The sequence below is a fragment of the Balaenoptera ricei genome, chromosome 4 (assembly GCF_028023285.1).
Source record: "Balaenoptera ricei isolate mBalRic1 chromosome 4, mBalRic1.hap2, whole genome shotgun sequence".
In the NCBI taxonomy this organism is placed as follows: domain Eukaryota; kingdom Metazoa; phylum Chordata; class Mammalia; order Artiodactyla; family Balaenopteridae; genus Balaenoptera; species Balaenoptera ricei.
The window spans coordinates 24,161,270-24,179,595 of NC_082642.1; the positions used below are offsets into that span (position 1 = coordinate 24,161,270).

At 41.2% G+C, this 18,326-nt stretch overlaps 1 protein-coding gene across 5 annotated transcripts; it reads right to left on the reverse strand.

The window, feature by feature from the left end:
* Positions 1-1,672: 1,672 nt before the first annotated feature.
* Positions 1,673-18,118, reverse strand: CDV3 (CDV3 homolog). Of its 5 annotated transcripts, none has more exons than XM_059920314.1 (5): positions 17,471-18,118; positions 16,666-16,742; positions 6,647-6,792; positions 5,209-5,368; positions 1,673-3,844 (listed from the first exon to the last, which is right to left on the reverse strand). In XM_059920314.1, the coding sequence occupies exons 1-5, from the start codon at positions 17,708-17,710 to the stop codon at positions 3,841-3,843; spliced, it is 627 nt and encodes a 208-aa protein (XP_059776297.1). In that variant the 5' UTR covers positions 17,711-18,118; the 3' UTR covers positions 1,673-3,840. The 5 variants fall into 5 exon arrangements, with proteins under 5 accessions (XP_059776297.1, XP_059776293.1, XP_059776296.1 ...); XM_059920310.1 differs by having other exon boundaries at positions 1,673-4,022; XM_059920313.1 differs by having other exon boundaries at positions 1,673-3,563; positions 17,471-18,117.
* Between the last annotated feature and the right edge of the window lie 208 nt (positions 18,119-18,326).

An 18,326-nucleotide genomic window follows, 5' to 3' on the forward strand; every position in this document is an offset into this window, starting at 1 on the left:
TTAAATGTAAGACCTGAAACCATAAAGTTTCTAGAAGAAAAAACATAGGCAGGATACTCTTTACCGTTGGTCTTAGTTTTGTGTGTGTGTGTGTATATATATCTGATGTCTTCTCAGGTAAAAGAAACAAAAAAAAAATAAACAAATGGGACTACATAAACCTAAAAAGCTTTTGTGCTTTTGCACAGTGAAGGAAACTACCAACAAAATAAAAAGGCCACCTACTGAATGGGAGAAGATATTTGCAAAGGATGTATCAAATAAGTGGTTAATATCCAAATATAAAAAGAACTCATACAGGGACGTCACTGGTAGTCCAGTGCTTAAGACTCCATGCTTCCACTGCAGGGGGCATGGGTTCGATCCCTGGTCAGGGAACTAAGATCCTGCATGCCACATGGCATAGCCAAAAAAAAAAAAAAAAATTTAAAAATGGACAGAGGACCTGAAGGACCTGAGAAGACATTTTCCCACAGAAGTCATACAGATAGATGCTCCAACATCACTATCACCAGGGAAATGCAAACCAAAACCACAGTATCACCTCACACCTGTCAGAATGGCTATTATCAAAAAGACAACAAATAACAAGAGTTCTCAAGCATGTGGAGAAAGGGGAACCCTCATGCACTATTTGTGGGAATGTAAATTGGTGCAGCCACTATGGAAAACAGTATGGAGGCTCCTCAAAAAATTAAAAATAGATCTACCATACAACCCAGCAATACCACTCCTGGGTATTCATCCAAGGAAAGTAAAATCACTATTTTGAAAAGACATGTACATCCTTATGTTCAATGCAGCATTATTTACAACAGCCAAGATATGGAAGCAACCTAATGAAGAAAATGTGTTACATAGATACAATGAAATAACAGCCATAAAAGAGAATGAAAACTTGCCATTAGCAACATGGATGGACCTGGTGGGTATTATGCTTAGTGAAATAGTTCAGACAAATAGCGATTTCACTTATATGTGGAATTTATAAAACAAGAACAAACGTAACAGAAACAGTCATAGATACTGAGTACAACACATGCCAGAGGGGAGGGGTGTGTGTGGGGATGGGTGAAATAGATGAGGAACATTAACAGGTATACACTTCCAGTTACAAAATAAATGAGTTGTAGGTATGAAAAAAATACATATACTTACATTCCAAAATGAACAGTTCAGTTAAAAAAACTTGTATTTGATTTTTGGTATTTCAAAAAAATTTACACTCCAACCAAAAATGACTGAAAATATACTTCCTACAGTTTAGAAATTTAGGGACTATAATCCAGACTAAATCCTGAAATTTAAAATGGCTCTCATTTGAGAAATTTGTAAGCTTCTCAGAGGACAAGCCCTGAAATCTTTACATAGTAGAGACTGTAGATTTCCCTACCATGGTCTAAGATAACACAATTTAATATAGCAATGAAGACAAGAGTACATTTCAATGTTTATCTCTGGAAAAGAATATTAATCACAAGTTCACAGCCAATTTCATTCCAGGTTTAGTTTTAACATTAAGAGTACTCTACAAACACTTCTCAAATGGAAAGGTCACTTGAGATGACATTATCAGCCTCCTAGAGCAAAGGAGGAATGTCATCAATTCTCCATTTTCAAAGATAAAGAATCAGTTACCAGTTAAGAGTAAAAACCACCAGACTCCAAAATCTACATATTTACTTTTTATTGAATTTGTTAATGTTACAGAGTTTTTGCACTGCCAAACCATGCCTGAGAATTCAAAGAAAGAAATGGTACAATGGACAGCCTCATCCACCCATCATACAGCATATTAAAACTTGATTCATGTGCATTTTGATAATTTCACAATCTTTTAAAAAGTTATAACAAGGGTTGGAATTTTTAAATCTCCTGCAGGTCTATGCCATTAAGTAACATTTCCACATATTCATCTCATTCCTCAATAACATAACCCCCAACAAAGTTTTGCTGGAAAAAAAAGCATACTTTTTAGGGGAAATATGTGGCTCAAGGTCCAAGAGGTTACTTGTTAAAAGATTTTTGGTTCTCAAATGAAGTCTTCAGATTAACCAAGAATCCTTTCTCACTCATCCAACCTCTCCTTGGCTGGCTCAGCTACTCACCCAAGTACACCAGAACGTAGGCATCCTGCCTGCCACTTCAAATAATGCCAACATTATTGCCCAGATATGGTTTGCATCTGACAGCAGATGACTCTGTAACACTCCTAGGAGTGCGATTCCTGCACTGACACTTATCAAGACTGAACTCCTAGAGGAAAATGCTCCCACATCAGGAGATTTACTCACCCATTTGCTTCACTCTTGCCAGTAGCAAGTCTGCAACTCCTACATTTGGCAAAGGGATTTTATTATAGAGAAACCCAGACTCTGCATCAAGTGGTCACAAGCCACTTTGAAATATTTCTATTGAACCGAAGATACAAAACTAGGAAATTACCAGACTATCTCATTAGATGGAAGGACTTTTCAGTAATCCTGGGTAGCGTCCTGATGTCCTTTTCCAGGACTAAAAATTACTGGATAGTTTAAGCTGTAATCATTAAAAACAGAAGTGCTACATCACCTGTCTTTCGCCCCTGACTCTCCAAATGAACAACGTAAAAAGACACACCAGGAGGTTGATGACAGAGCTAGGCTGGGACAATCACTGCGTCTAATACCTTAAACGTTTGGGCACAAGTGCATCTGGAATTCTTGTCAGAGATCATGCAAGATCCATGAAACTTCAGTGGGTTTTAGGTTGAGGTTCTGCTCTCACTGCTTTGAATTTATAAGGACACATCTGTGACTCCCTTGGCCTGAGCAGAAAATATACTCTTTCCACCAGTTTACTATACAACTTAAGACCTGATTAGAGGAAGCTTTAGCAGCACCTGAAGTAGAGCCCCCTGCATCTACTGCCCTTTACATCAAAGGCCATCTGGTTCTGCTCTAGGGATTGGCAAATTCACGAGACGTTTCACAATTCCAATGCATATTTCAGGTTACTTAGCCAAGCAATATGCTCTGTCAAAGAACTATTCCAAGTCAAAGCAAAAAAAAGAAAGAAAAATAAGAAAGAAAAAAAAGCCTTAATATGGAACACAGAAAAAGCACTACCCAAATAAAAAATTACTAAAAAAATAAGATTATTCCCCCCCCACCCCTTTTCCCACTTGGTGACCCGAGTTTGGTTGAATTTAATTTGTGGTTACCTCAGAATACAACTCAAAGTTTAAATTATAAATCACAGCCCTACACAGATTATCTGAACACTTCAGTTCTTTTGAGAGCGGCATGTTCCGGGAAGTCTAATACCCACTACAGAGTGTTCCTTATGAATGGGGCACAGGACAGGTTAATTAAGGTCACTTAAATCTTCATCTTTTACAGCAGATCAGAACCCAGATGGCTGACTTTCTGCAGAATTTCTGATAGGAATCCAGTAGAGCTGGTTTCAAGTTTCACATCGACACTTAAAAGCTGTAACCTTCTTATCCAGAAGTTGTGATCCACATGAAGTCCACAATGAGTGCAGCAAATCTGAGGTAGTCAACCCTTACGAAGGCTCAGTATCTGAACATAAAAAGATTTTGAAATGACCACTGGCTGCAGTTTTTGATTTTTTTTGTATTTGCAGAGTAACTCTGAAAGAACACTGCTGAATCTAGTTCACCCATTTATATAACAATGAAAATCCCCCTAAATCCAATACACATAAAGAGCAATTGTGATACTTTAAACTTCCATAGTGCGATAGGGCCGGTCCCGTACACCGAGTGGTCTGCATCAGTTGTAGATCCAGCAGAGATCAGATGATGATGGCTGTCCGTGGTGGTTAGCTGTGGTCTAGTTACCTTAGAAGGGTTAGCAAACACCACTCCTTAATTGTACTGTGTGTGGCTGCTTTTCTGATTCTCAAGCACAGCGTACTGGTTGTCTAGCTGAAGTTTAAGGGCCTGGTTTTTTGAACCCTCATCCCTACCTCTAGTTTTGTGTCTTACTACTTCAAAGCTCTTCTCCATTTCTTTATCCCTAAGGGAAAAGAAATGTAATCAGTAAATATTTCTTCTTCACTAGGTTGTTTTGAAAATATCCTTTCTTGAATTTAAAAAAAAGCCACCCCTTGGAAAAATCTTGAGGAAGGGACAGGAGGGGGAAACTGGTATATAAGTCCTTACCAAAACCATTTTTAAGGCTTCAATTGAACAGAAAATATAGAATACTGTACTGAAGCTCTAGGGTCCTATTTTCTGTGGTAGCAAATCTACTGAATACTATTAACTGAAAACCTATTTTGGGACCAACTTCAAGACAACTGGAAAGTTAAAAAGCTGTCTAATGACATGGTGATTCCTTCTAAGACTCACTGTTACTCTTAGCAAATAATAGACAATACACATCTCTTTCTTTATGCATAAAGTAAGGACAACAATTTCCTCATTCAAGTAAAGTTCTACTCATTATTCAAAGAAGTCTCCAAACATCTACTTTATGGGAGTGGGTCAGATAAAGATGAGTGTGGTGAATCACTGCCTCTTGTGGAGGACAGAGCAGAGGAACAAGTCAAGTGGAGGTTTAAATTCAAGCCAGCTGTGCTCTCAAAGAGGCAAAAACGCTGGGATTTAATTTAAAAGCCACCCCGAAAAATTTCCATCTGATGTCATTTACATTTCTTCCCATTTTATTTACTTTGTAAGAAATTCATGTCCCTAAATAAGATGTGGATGTGCCATATGTGGTCATTTAACTCCAGGTAGCATTCATTTTAAGTACCTGCTGAAATAAGATTATTTTTAATATTAGATTTATAAATGCCAACATCTTTCACCTACTCACATTAACTGGGAATATAATGAAATATTGCTGACTTTTCTAGTTTCTATATTACAAGGAACATAGAAGCAGCAACAATGTACTTAATATTTATTAAGAATTCTCACTAGATGAGACTTGTCATGGCTACAGAATGACATAAACCAGGGATAAGGGAAACTTGCAGATGAAGTTTGTCTTTTGTGCTCTTCCCCCCCCACCCCAACCAGGGTCCTTCCCCCCTTCTCCCCCCAGTCCTGGGCATATAAGTCCCACCTTAATTCTCAGTTGCCTCTCAGCTGCAGCTTGGGTTTTACTGCAACACCCAGGTGGGTTTTCAAATCCCAAATACCCCACTCCCTGGCCAAAAGATAGGGCTCCAAAACACAATATTGAGAATACTTACTTCCGGCTTTCTACATGCTTGGCAGTGGACTGCAGGGATGGGAACTGTGTATCACTGTAGATTTCTGGTGGTCCTTGGGGGGCTTTCCTTGTTGTGGTCAACCTGGCCCCAGGAGGCCTATACACGCCACTAGTCATTGTCGGTTCTGGGGTTTCTGTAACTAACATTTCAAAACAGTTTAGAGAAACTATTCAAGTGCTTGGCGTTTTAATAAGCTACTCCTGAATTCCTGATCATTTTAACAGTTATGGAAAAAACCAATATTTACATTAAGGGTCTCTGAACAACAGAAGGAAAGCAATCTGAGGAAATGTCCAAAAGCAAAGGCCTATTTTTCTAGGGTAAAAGTAGTCTTCCAATTTCTCTTCCATGTACAATTTTAATTATCTATGTAAATGAGTTCTATTAAGTCAACTTATTGGAAGTGGGAAAGGAATCTGCTGGTCCTGGGAGACAGGCCTCATCAGGGACTACCTTTCAAAGTATGACCACTTTTACATCATCAACGAATTTTTTATTTTCTAGTAAAACAGGAGAAAAAATTAAGCAGTCCAAAGTCTTGTACCATGACCAAGATTTTGGGGACACAGCCTTCCAGCTTTTCTTACATACCATTCGCCCCCCCCATCCTAAACATGAATTCAGTGTTTTACACGTTTTCTAGTTATCAAAAGCTTCCTTTCAAATGAACATCTCTACATCATTTATCAGCTCAAGTGTAATACAGCTAGAAAGAAACATGCAAGAACTATACATGGTAGTAATCTGTGATCTTTGGACAGTAACATTTGGGGTGATTTGTTATTCTTTATATTATTCTGTATAAAATGGGTATACATTAGAGCATTATTTCTCAACAGTTTTTCATTATTGCCTTCCTAAAAGAGCCTTTTTAAGACAACTTTCTCCTAAACAGTACCATCCCCACGCCCCAAGCAAAAAATGTTAATACCACAGATACACTGTACATATTTTTACATACTCTGGCCCTCTTATGGGCCACAAACCACTGTAAGATCTAAGATTTCTTTACCATTCCCACTCTCCCCCCAGCCAAGAAGCACTTTTCACCTTCTTGGGAGTGATAAAATCCACCTGAGAATTCATTCTCTAGACAGAGTAAAATGGGGAATGGGAAAAAAAAAGACACAGGTACCCAATATGCCTTAGTCAGCCGTCAAACACTGAAAAAAAAATGCTTAAACATGTAAATCTGGCAAGCTATAGGACTGCAGTAAGATTTAAGCAGCCTACAGCCTTAACTTCCAAATTTCTTTATTGAGGATATTAAAGTCTTTAGATCAGACACAAATCTCTCTCCTAGGAATGGAAAGAAGACCCTACTCACCCAGTGCAAGCATGCATTTAGTTGAAAGCTGACTGCATATAAAATTATGCACAAATGGACATCTTTATGAAAATGAAATATAAAGATTACCAACTACTGGAGCAGGAGGTGCTTGTACCGGAGCTGTTTTATTCCAGGGACCTGAAGATTTCTCTACACCACCACCACCTCCTCCGCCTTCTTCCCAGTTATCACCTGGATCTTCTCTTTTTTCATTTTCATCTTCTTCCTTTTCACTATTGGAAAATAAACAAGTTAATTCAATTACAGAAACACCAGGAAAACTGTCAGTCCAAATCCTTAATTCTATCAATAATGATCTGTGATTCTGGAGAAGGTACTTAACCTCTTCAAGCCCAAATGCCTCACTTGTTTTAAAAAAAAAAAAAAAGAAAAGAGGAAGAATTAGGGGATTTTATCTATTTTATGCATTAGGACTTCATGTAAAAGGATTCATCGCTGGAAAAAGGTTCAGAAAACCTCTCTGTCTGACAGTCTCCATTTCACTTTTTGCAAACTCCATACACTCAAGAACATCTAGAAATATTTAACATACTGACATGCCAGGTTTTTAACAATCTGTGTTGATTATTTATAGCAGCCTCTACTGATGGAGGGAAGACAGGTCAATCTAACCTGAAATGTAGAGAAAAGGGCAACTTGAAAGATTAAAAGTACAATTACTTGATTTTTTTCTAGGACCAAAGTGTGCAAACAGGCACTTATGGTAAGCATATTTTTAGTGATCAAATGAATGGGTTTTAAAAGTTGTGTAATTTCATTTGCTAATCCTTTAGGTACATGTAAAAAAATACTCTCAAAATTAATTCACATTCCAACAGAGGAAAACAAGTTAGCGTTCAGTATTTACATCAGTGCTTCATACTTTATTAGTGTCAGTCTCTACTGTCTAGACATAGGAAATATATAGAACTGATCCCTACCATCAGAGATGTGTCACCCATTTAAAGAAGAGAATACAAGAACTCAGTCTTTGGCTTACTAGTGATTATAAATACAAAATATATCCTCAGTGGTGACATACCATTCTAAGACTGACTTAACTGTTCTATTTAATGCCTATTTTTAATTTTTTTTTTTTAAGATTTGATGTGGACCATTTTTAATGTCTTTACTGAATTTGTTACAATATTGCTTCTGTTTTATGTTTTCTTGGTTTTTTGGCCACAAGGCATGTGGCATCTTAGCTCCCCGACCAGGGATTGAACCCACACCCCCTGCATTGGAAGGCAAATTCTTAACCACTGGGCTGCCAGGCGAGTCCCTATTTCTTTATTCTTGAATTGACTTGAGTCAGAAGTCTGTGATCTCTGCAAGGTATCTTTGATTATTTCTCCTTGTGCTGGATTACTTATTACTGTTTTATGTAAGCCTGAATTTGCTAAATTATCAAGTACATGTATCTTGCCTCTCTATACCGCTGGCTTGACAGCACAAAGATAACTGTCAAATCAAACTTCTTTTTTGCAACTCTTTGCCCTTGCAGATGATGCACCTGGCACAGACCACCAACCTTCTCCCTGGATTATTTTCCATGACAGTGGTGGTGTTTCCTAGGTCTTCAGCTTATCAGTGTCTGTCATCAATCTAACTGTCCTTTCCTCTATTAAAAAAACATGCTGCGGGACTTCCCTGGTGGAGCAGTGGTTAAGAATCCGCCTGCCAATGCAGGGGACACGGGTTTGATCCCTGGTCCAGGAAGATCCCACATGCCACAGAGGAACTAAGCCCGTGCGCCACAACTACTGAGCCTGCGCTCTAGAGCCCATGTGCCATAACTACTGAAGCCCACGCACTACAACTACTGAGCCCATGTGCCTCAACTACTGAAGCCCACATGCTCTAGGGCCCACATGCTGCAACTACTGAGCCTGCATGCTGCAACTACTGAAGCCCATGTGCCTAGAGCCCATGCTCCTCAACGAGAAGCCAATGCAATGAGAAGCCTGTGCACCGCAACAAAGAGAAACCCGTGCACAGCTGTGAAGACCCAACGCAACAAAAAGAAAAAAAAAAAAAAAGCTACATGCTGCTGCCTAAAGCTCTGTCCCTGGCCTTCCACTCTTTCAGACATTTTCTCCTTTTGATATCTGATCCATGACAATGGCCATAACAATGTATATATGACTCCCACCCTGACTGTGACCTTGGGAACATCAGGGTATATCCTGGTTTCTGCAAAATGACATCTAAGGGTGCTTTCTTTCCATGTCTATTATAGTAAGTTCTGGCTATATGACAAATTTCTTGAATAGCTAATGGTCTTCTTTAAAGACACTCAGATAATAGTACCATCACATATTGCCCACCAACCAGAGATGATTCCAGAATTTAGAGGCCTAGGGTGGCAACAGAGGCGGACAAGGGAACAAACTTACCTTTAATCTGCATTTAGAGCACGATTTTACTTAAGACTATAGTTTGAGAGGAAAAAAGCGTGGGGAGTATGGCTAAGCCAGCCTTCAGTCTTCCTTTTTTGCTAACACGTAAGAATCCCATGGAGCCATTTAAAATGATATGTTAGGTCTACACTAACATGGAAGTAATACCCATGTCACATAAACCAACAATGTATCAATACTAAAAATCTCTGCACCTAATATAGGTAGAAAGACAACTAGAATGATTTCTTGGGTAAATGTTAAAAAGTGGGTGCTAGAATGCATGACTTTATTTTCTTCATGGAGCAAGCAGTTATGAGCAGATTTTAAAGCCAAACTGCCTGGTTCAATACACCCAGGCTCTGCCATTTACTAGCCAGGAAGACTAAGTACGGCATCTAACTTCTGTATGCCTCAGTCTCCTCGTGTAAAAAGGGGTAACAGCCCCAATATGAAGATTGATTAACAGACATAAAGCACTGAGAACAGTGCCTGGCACATGGTAAGTGCCGTAAACATTTGGTATTACATGCTTTTTATTTATTATTTTTTTAACATCTTTATTGGAGTATAATTGCTTTACAATGGTGTATTAGTTTCTGCTTTATAACAAAGTGAATCAACTATACATATACATATATACCCATATCTCCTCCCTTGGCATCTCCCTCCCACCCTCCCCATCCCACCCCTCTAGGTGGTCACAAAGCACCGAGCTGATCTCCCTGTGCTATGCGGCTGCTTCCCACTAGCTATCTATTTTACATTTGGTAGTGTATATATGTCCATGCCACTCTCTCACTTCGTCCCAGCTTACCCTTCCCCCTCCCCGTGTTCTCAAGTCCATTCTCTACGCCTGTGTCTTTATTCTTGTCCTGCCCCTAGGGTCTTCAGAACCATTTTTTTTTTTTTTAGATTCCATATATATGTGTTAGCATACGGTATTTGTTTTTCTCTTTCTGACTTACTTCACTCTGTATGACAGTCTCTAGGTCCATCTACCTCACTACAAATAACTCAATTTTGTTTCTTTTTATGGCTGAGTAATATTCCATTGTATATATGTGCCACATCTTCTTTATCCATTCATCTGTCGATGGACACTAGGTTGCTTCCATGACCTGGCTATTGTAAATAGAGCTGCAATGAACATTGTGGTACATGACTCTTTTTTGAATTATGGTTTTCTCAGGGTATATCCCCAGTAGTGGGATTGCTGGGTCGTAGTGGGTAGTTCTATTTTTAGTTTTTAAGGAACCTCCATACTGTTCTCCATAGTGGCTGTATCAATTTACATTCCCACCAACAGTGCAAGAGGGTTCCCTTTTCTCCACACCCTCTCCAGCATTTTAATATTTGAGTTTTCATATAAGCACCACATATACCACCTTTATAATAAGAAAAAACATAATTTTCATTAAAAAAAAAAAAAAAGCAACATGAAAACATGTTCTTTTAAAATGGACACTAAGCAGTATGACCTTGCTTCCTAAAGCTTTTAAGTAGAATGATCAGGTAAGAGTATGAAAGTCCTAATTTATCCAGGAGTCTAACAGTGGTATCCAAATGTCAAAATTGTCCCAAAAGAAGTTTTTTTAAAAAGTTACCCACCTCTGAAGCCACACCTATGTAATTACACTAAAATGTAATTTGCTTGGTCCATGAGTAAAAGCACAGGTGTTACTCACCCAGCTATAATTGACTGTAGTTAGCAATGTCGCAGCAACCCAATCCATGCCAGACAGGGAGATAAGATCCCCACAAAGATTTAAGTGACTTCATGGCACTTTTACACTCTTATATCCCCAAACTGTGATAGCTTTCATTTGGTCAGTTACATTTAGAAATGGTTAATTTCAACAATGCACTGAATTAAAATAGCTTTTCCCTTAAATTATTTTAATATTTAAACTCCAGAATTATCAGCTTGCAATAAACTGAAAACCAAAAAAATTTTAACACTGATTATCCCTAAGCAGAAGGGATTATGAATAATTCTTGCATATTTCCTTATGCTGTTATACTCTTCAAATGTTCTAAAGAACAAAAACATTGTTTTCCTAATCTGCAAAAAAAAAATTTTGAAGAAAAACTCCAATTTGGTCTGATAGAATGCTGAGAGTCTCAAAGAAAAGATTCCTTTACTGTCTAGTGTTCATCACCTTTTCACCCTCAGAGACAAGTGAAGAAATGAATTTAAAAAATCACAAATCTAAAATACCTCTAGATTACAAACTACTACTAGAAAATAAGAGAGATGTTTTAATTAGAGGGATTGTATATTGATAATAGGCACAAGACAACTTAGTATTTTGCTTCATAAGATTCTGAAATATCAGCTAAACTAAACATTGGAAATTGTCTAGTCAAGACACTTCATCCAACAGAAGGAAATAAGGCCCAGAGATGCTAAGAGCCTTGCCAAAGTGCTATAGTAACAATGGCAGGATAGAAATAATTTAAATAGCCTACTACTCTTTCACATTTACATATTCCAGAAAATGTCAAACCTCCAAACGCCAAAGAACAAAAAACACGTTGCAAAGAATTATTTCCACAGAAGACAACTAGGCTAAAATTTGGCGTTTGACCCAAATATAATATACAACGTCTCATCAGCTAAATTTGATGTTTTAAAAACTACAATGCTTAAAAAATAAATAAGTAAATAAAATAAAAATAAAAACTACAATGCTACTGTAAATTCATTATCACAATCCAAAGTATACCGTCTTAAATATGCATTAGTCTGTAAGGCACTATTTTGGGGTAGGGGGAATGATAATGCTACAAAAAGGAATATTTACTGAGCATCTACTATGCCAGGCAGTGTTGTACCCGTTTTACAAAGTTAAAAATCAAAATAACACTAAGGCAGGGAGAAGACCCATTGTACATATGAGGAGACTGATATTCAGATACTTAAGTACCTTCACCAGGGCTACAAGGTAGCAGAGCCAAGTCAGTGGGACTCTGGAGCCCATATTCTTTCAGGTTGCCTATTACTTCATTTTACTCTCTTTATAGCTCTAAAATATGAAACAAAAATTTTCCCTCTTTTGAGATTTGAGAAATTCACTTTTGTTTTTAGTAAGATTGATCAGGATCACACATTCTACAGCAGTGTATTTATAAAGAACAGAACATTCTTACCTCCTCATCTCAAGGGACATTACAGGAGAATTTATGTATCCTAACTCCCCCTTCCCCAAAAGCAGCTAAAACAAAATCCGGACTTGACTGCACTTTTGCCGGAATGCTGGGCAGCTCCACTGATTTGACCCTATTATCCAACCACTGTTACAACAGTAAACCGGGGGGATAGAAATGGCCTGATGAGCCATGGCTGGCAGCTTAAAATGTCACTGTATTTCATCCAAGGACTCTTTCTTGACCCGTTCATGGTAGACCTAAGCGTCTCTCCTGGACTCCACGGCTCCTACACATCACTGAAATGATCTACTAGTGTTCAGTAGATCATGAGTTATTTTTTTACAACTCCAAGACCCAGCAGTCGATGCCCAATATCCAGGACACAGCAGTCCCACAAATATTTGCTACAACGAATCCAGCTTGGATGCTGTAATAATTTCTTCTCTTCAAAGGACAACTTAACCAGCTCTACCTAATGGGTTTAAAAGTCTAGATTTCTTAAGATTCCTAGAAAACCACTGGGCTCCAAGGACTCAATTTTTTATTGAAACATGACAAACGCTCACCATTTAGTAATAAGTAGTAAATGAAATCTTTCTTCCTCAAATCCATTTTAAAGATGGGAAAGGCCTATAGGTCCTACTATCAACCAATAATCTAAGCTCAAGCGCTAGGCCCCTTCTTTTATCACCATCTCAATGGCTTCCCTCTCAGAACTTGTCTGTAAACAATGATGTGATCTTGAATAAGATTTATTAACTTAGACACAAAACTTGACACATGACCTCATAATACCCTTGGTACTTAAATCTTGAGCTAATGGGTAAATGTGAGCTAGGACGTTAATACAGTACGCTTGCTGCTGCTGAAAACTTTCCCCCTTTCAATTGCACACTCACCTTCAACAAACGTCCAGCATGCTAACTTACTACAAGGACTAGTGCCAAGAACTTTTAAGACTGTATGCAGCTAACTAAAGAGAAAGTAAGTGTGGCAAAAGTGATTTGTAGATCTACGGCAAGAGTATAAGGGTACTTATTCCACTATTCTTGCAACTTTTCTGAGGTTTGTAATTTTTCAACACAAAAAGTTGGGAGAAAAAAAATTAAGACTATAGATGGAGAATTTCAAGATATCTTTAAGTCAACTTCAAAGTTTCATTTTCCCTTGTTTCATATTGAAATAGCAAGGCTGTCTCTCTCATGGATAGAAAAGGTAACAAACTAAAGGCATAACCACCCCCCTCCAATTCCAGAGAAGAAAGAGATCTCATTTCTCTCCCCTTCTAAGGGCTTCTGCCCAAAAGGTAAGACCAAGTCATAAAAGACAATCATTCAAGATCTCCAGCAACTCTGAGAAGGATTTTTCTTTGTATGGTTATACTAATGCCAACCTGAACATGTCATGTTCTCCTATTAAGTCCATAGTGAACTGACTCACCAGAGTAGGACTTTAGTTATGATAATATTATGTGCCTCCACTACCCCTTCTCCTCAAATATTGGTATTATAAAGCAGGTGCCTCATGGTTAAATAGCAGAGAAATACCCAAGAGTAAGACATTCTAATTTACCCACTAAATAGAGAGGTTGATTAATATTAACCAAGTGGATATATTACGAACATCCTGTTCAAAATCTTCACAAAAATCCTGAGTAGTCATCTCAATTTTGCAGATAACATTCACAAGTAAAGTAACTCGCCCAAGGTCACACATAAGCAGCAGGGCTAAAATGCAAGCCGAGGTTTGTTTTTCCCTGAAGTCCATGTTTTTGCCACATTATCAACTATATACTATTTGTGTGAGTAACCTACTTCCCATTCTATTGAACCAATGTGTAGACTCCCACCCCTACCGAGTTTCAATGTCAAGAACATTTAATACAAAGTTTATAAAGATATTCAGTACATGGTTGACCCTTGAACAAAAGGGGTGTTAACATGCCTCATCTGCGGTTCCTCCGTATCGGTACATTCAACCAACCGCAGGTCGTGTAATACAGCATTTACTGTTGAAAAATATCTGCATATAAGTGGACCCATGCAGTTCAAACCCATGTTGTTCAAGGGTCAGCTGTATAAAGTGAAAGTTTTTGTCATTATTATTAACCCTCTGATGGCTTCTCACTCTCAAGCCTTTCCTGGAAGCCGTTAGATTCCCCTCTGTTAATTTATGAAGGCAACGGAGATAGACCCCAGACTCCATAGTGACTGAGAATCCACAAAAGCAGCTTCCTGAAGAAGGTATGTTTCTCAATGTTAGCAGGTAAGAGAAAGATCTCTGGATGGCCACTTAGGGGCAATGACTAGATGCTAAATAATGAAAAATGCAGTATAAAACCTGGTCTACTTCAGGTCAAGCAGACCTTAATGCTCATACTAGCTGAGATTTACTTATGCCCCTGGCAAAGGTGAAGGATATAAGTGATTTAAGAAATGTTTCACCACCTCGGGAGTAGCCGAAAATGAAGAAAAAATAACCTTGAATGGATATGGGATATATATTCAAGGACAAAAATAGGTGCAGTTTAAATATCCTCATGAACTTCTAGCATTCAATGAACTTGAAACCTTTCCCTCAGAAAGGGCTGCTATTGCTCAGTAAGTTTGAGTCTTCGAGAACGTGCAGTCTAGGGCCTGCAGTCAGGAAAGGCAGAGCAAGAGCCTTATTCTACAACAGAACACAGGAACCAAACACACAGGCAGTTCCACAATCACAAATGGCTGTTCATAACTCCACCTCCCTACCTCCCCATTTTTAAAAGTCAAGCCCCAAGGGAAAGAAAATGGATATTTTCTAAACTATGTCTCTTCAAAAACATCTAACATTGGGACTTCCAATGTTAGATGGTAGTGCAGTGGTTAAGAATCCGCCTGCCAATGGATGGGACACGGGTTTGATCCCTGGTCCGGGAAGATCCCACATGCCGCGGAGCAACCAAGCCCGTGCACCGCAACTACTGAAGCCCGCGCGCTCTAGGGCCTGCGTGCCACAACTACTGAGCCTGTGTGCCTAGAGCCCATGCTCCGCAACAAGAGAAGCCACAGCAATGAGAAGCCCGCGCACCACAACGAAGAGTAGCCCTTGCTCGCCACAACTAGAGAAAGTCAGTGCGCAGCAACAAAGACCCAACAGAGTCAAAAAAAGAAAAAAGAAAAAACAAAAACAAAAAACATATAACACACGAAGGAAGCCAAGAAGCAGCTGGGAATAAACCTCCAGGCTAATCACCTCTACTTCACACCACCACGGAAGGTATTTCAAATGTGGGGAACCTGCATTTCCTAAAAGTTTCCCACTACCAATCAGGTTTCACTTTGCTTAAGCTCACACAGCGACGTGAAAGAACCTAGGACATGAATGCCTAGTTGTGGTAAGTATTCAACAAATGTCATAAAAGTTAGCCCTGGTTTTTTAGTAAGTTATTTAACACCATAAATGTTACCATCTAGAGAGGTCAAAAGACAGTATTTTGTTAAGGAAAAGTATTTCCTCCACTGTGCCAGGCAGTCACGGGCATATATAAATCACAGACTTCAAACTGGGAGGCAGTGCATCGGGTTCACTTCTTTTTTTGGCTGTGCTGTGTGGCATGCGGGACTTTAGCTCCCCGACCAGGGATGGACCCCAGGCCCCTGGTAGTGAGAGTGCTGAGTCCTAACCACTGGACTGCCAGGGAATTCCCAGGGATCACTCATTTCTTGAAACTGAGAATAAAGGATTTTTAATCTAAACCAATGGATTTTCTACTTCACGAGACCCTCAAAAACATGACATTTATTTACATGAATTTAAAGTTCATGTGACTACCATAGACTGGACTTCAGAAAATACGTTAATTTCAAATCCTCTAAGCCAACCAATCCAATTTTCAGAAATTACTGTTTTTTGAACTTTAAAAATGTACTTAGACTATGATTCCATTTCTATAAATTTCTAGGAAAATTAATCTAGTGTTAGGTTAGTGGTTATTTGAGGGGTGAAAACAGTGACTACGAGGCGGCTTTCTTCTCTACCAGTAATGTTCAGTTTCTTGACCTCATTGCTAATTACACAAGTTGGTTTCACTGTGTGAATACCTAAAATCTGTTATTTCCCTCTAACTATGCTTCAATTACGAATACATACATAACTTGTTGGTAAAATCTGTTATTTCCCTCTAACTATGCTTCTATTACGAATACATATATAACTTGTCTGTCAGAGAGGATCTGAAAACCACCCCAGTTATTTTTTGAAACAAAAAGAAAAACTAAGTTCGACCCACCGATATTAAAAGTAAAAATTCTGAAACCACAAAATCCATTTTCGCTGTCTCAAAAAGGCCTAACCAAGATCTGAAGCAGGCAAGCTCTCACAGGATTTTAGAGCTGGCAGCTAATTTGATCAGCATATAAAAGGGCTACCATCAGAGGAATAGGCACAATCCATTAGAGTCCTAATAAGCATATCTAAAGCACAAGAGTACTGTGATGCTGTTTTGGGGCTAAAAAAGCCCAAACATACAGTATCTATCCCTTGGGTTATCTAAGCACATCTGTAACCAAACCATACCTTATTTGCATTGCTTGAACTCTTAGGCCGCTGTAATCAACCTCTTTTTGCTCAAATTCTTTCCACTCATCTTCATCCTGTAAAACAGGTACCACTTAGTCAATTAAAGCTATTTGTAAAAACACAACTAAGACAACTATCAGACTATGAAAAAGGGATCAAGCGGCTGGAACCTAAAGTGTGGACTCGTTTTCTGGCCAAAGCCCTTGCTCAATCCCAAGGCCAACTAGGCTGGAGGACAAACGTGAGTAAACTTTACTTCCACCGCGTTCCTTCATGAGACCTGTTACTTTAAAAGCAACCAGGAAACGCCAGATGAAATCAACAGTAAGCCCACAACTAAACGTCTAGCTCAATCTTGCCATGAGACTTTTCTTTTACGGGCTTCGAGACCAAGTCGTGGCAGTTAGAGCTGCCACAAATGTGATTGTTAGAAAATTCAGCTCAAACTACTGGTCTGAAATCAGAACGCTAAATTACTCAGAGTAGACGTCATTCGACAGATGCACTTCCGACCCGGGCCGATTCCCCGGGAGGGAGCCGCCGGCGGCCTACGTCCTCGCCCGAGCCAAGCGACGCGGGTCGGGAGCGGGGTGTCGGGGGGTCCAGCGGGGACCGCGAGGCGGCCCGCCGTGGGAAGCCCGCGTCACGTGGCAGCCTCCGCGCCCATCAGCCCGCCAGCCGGGGCCCGGCCGCCCCTCCCGGCCGTTTCCCCGGGCAGGCAAGCAGGCAGGCGGGCGGGGGCGGGCACATGGGCGCAAGCGCGCGGCCCGGGCCCCAACTCCCAGTCTCCCTGGCCCCTCACCTTTGTCACAACCTTGGTGGCAGCCCCAGGGCCCGTGGCCCCCGCGCCCGCGGTCCCGCTGTCGCCCGGCCGGGTCCCCGCGCCCGCCCCACCGCCCGCCGCGCCCGCGGCTCCGCTGCTCCCGCCGGCGCCGCCGGCCGAGCCCGCGGCGCTCGCCGCCCGGTTGCTCCGCTCCTTCTTCTTCTTCTTGTCTCTCTTGGCGAAGAAGTTGTCCAGGCTCCGCTCCTCCATCTCAGCCATGGTCGCGGCCTCCTTGGCCCGGATGGGTGGGGCCGGCGGCGGGCGCTGCCCGCGGGGCTCCGAGCTCGGGGTCGAGGCCGGCTCGGCGCTCAAGCTCCCGGGCGCAGCGACGCCTCAGCCCCGCGGGGTCGCCGAGGCGTTTGCGGCGGGGCGAGCGGCTCCCCCCGCGTGCTGGCGAACGGTGGTACGGCCCTCCTCGGGGCTCGCGTGCCGCTGCCGCCGCCCCGCCCGCCCGGGCTGCAGCGACAGCGGTGCAGGATCCCGCCCGCTCCGCCGCCGGAGGGCAAAGGGAACGTGCGGGCCAGAGGTTCCAGTGAGAGTGCTAGGCTAGCGGCGGCGCGTGAAGGAGGAAGACGCGCGCACGCAGGCCCAGAGAGGAGGGGAAGGGGGGTGGGGAGGGGAGTGAGTGGGAGGAGGGCGGGCGGGCCACCAGAAGAGAGAGGCAGCACCCGCGCCTGCGTACTTAGCTCCGCCCGCCACTGTGGGAGCGTGGAGGGGAGGGCGGCGGGAGGAGACGGAGGCGGGGCTGGCAAAGGAGCCAATCAGATGCCAGAACGAAGCGCTTAGGCGACAATCGCTGTCTCGGACGGGGCGGGGCCATGGCTTGGGGGCGGGG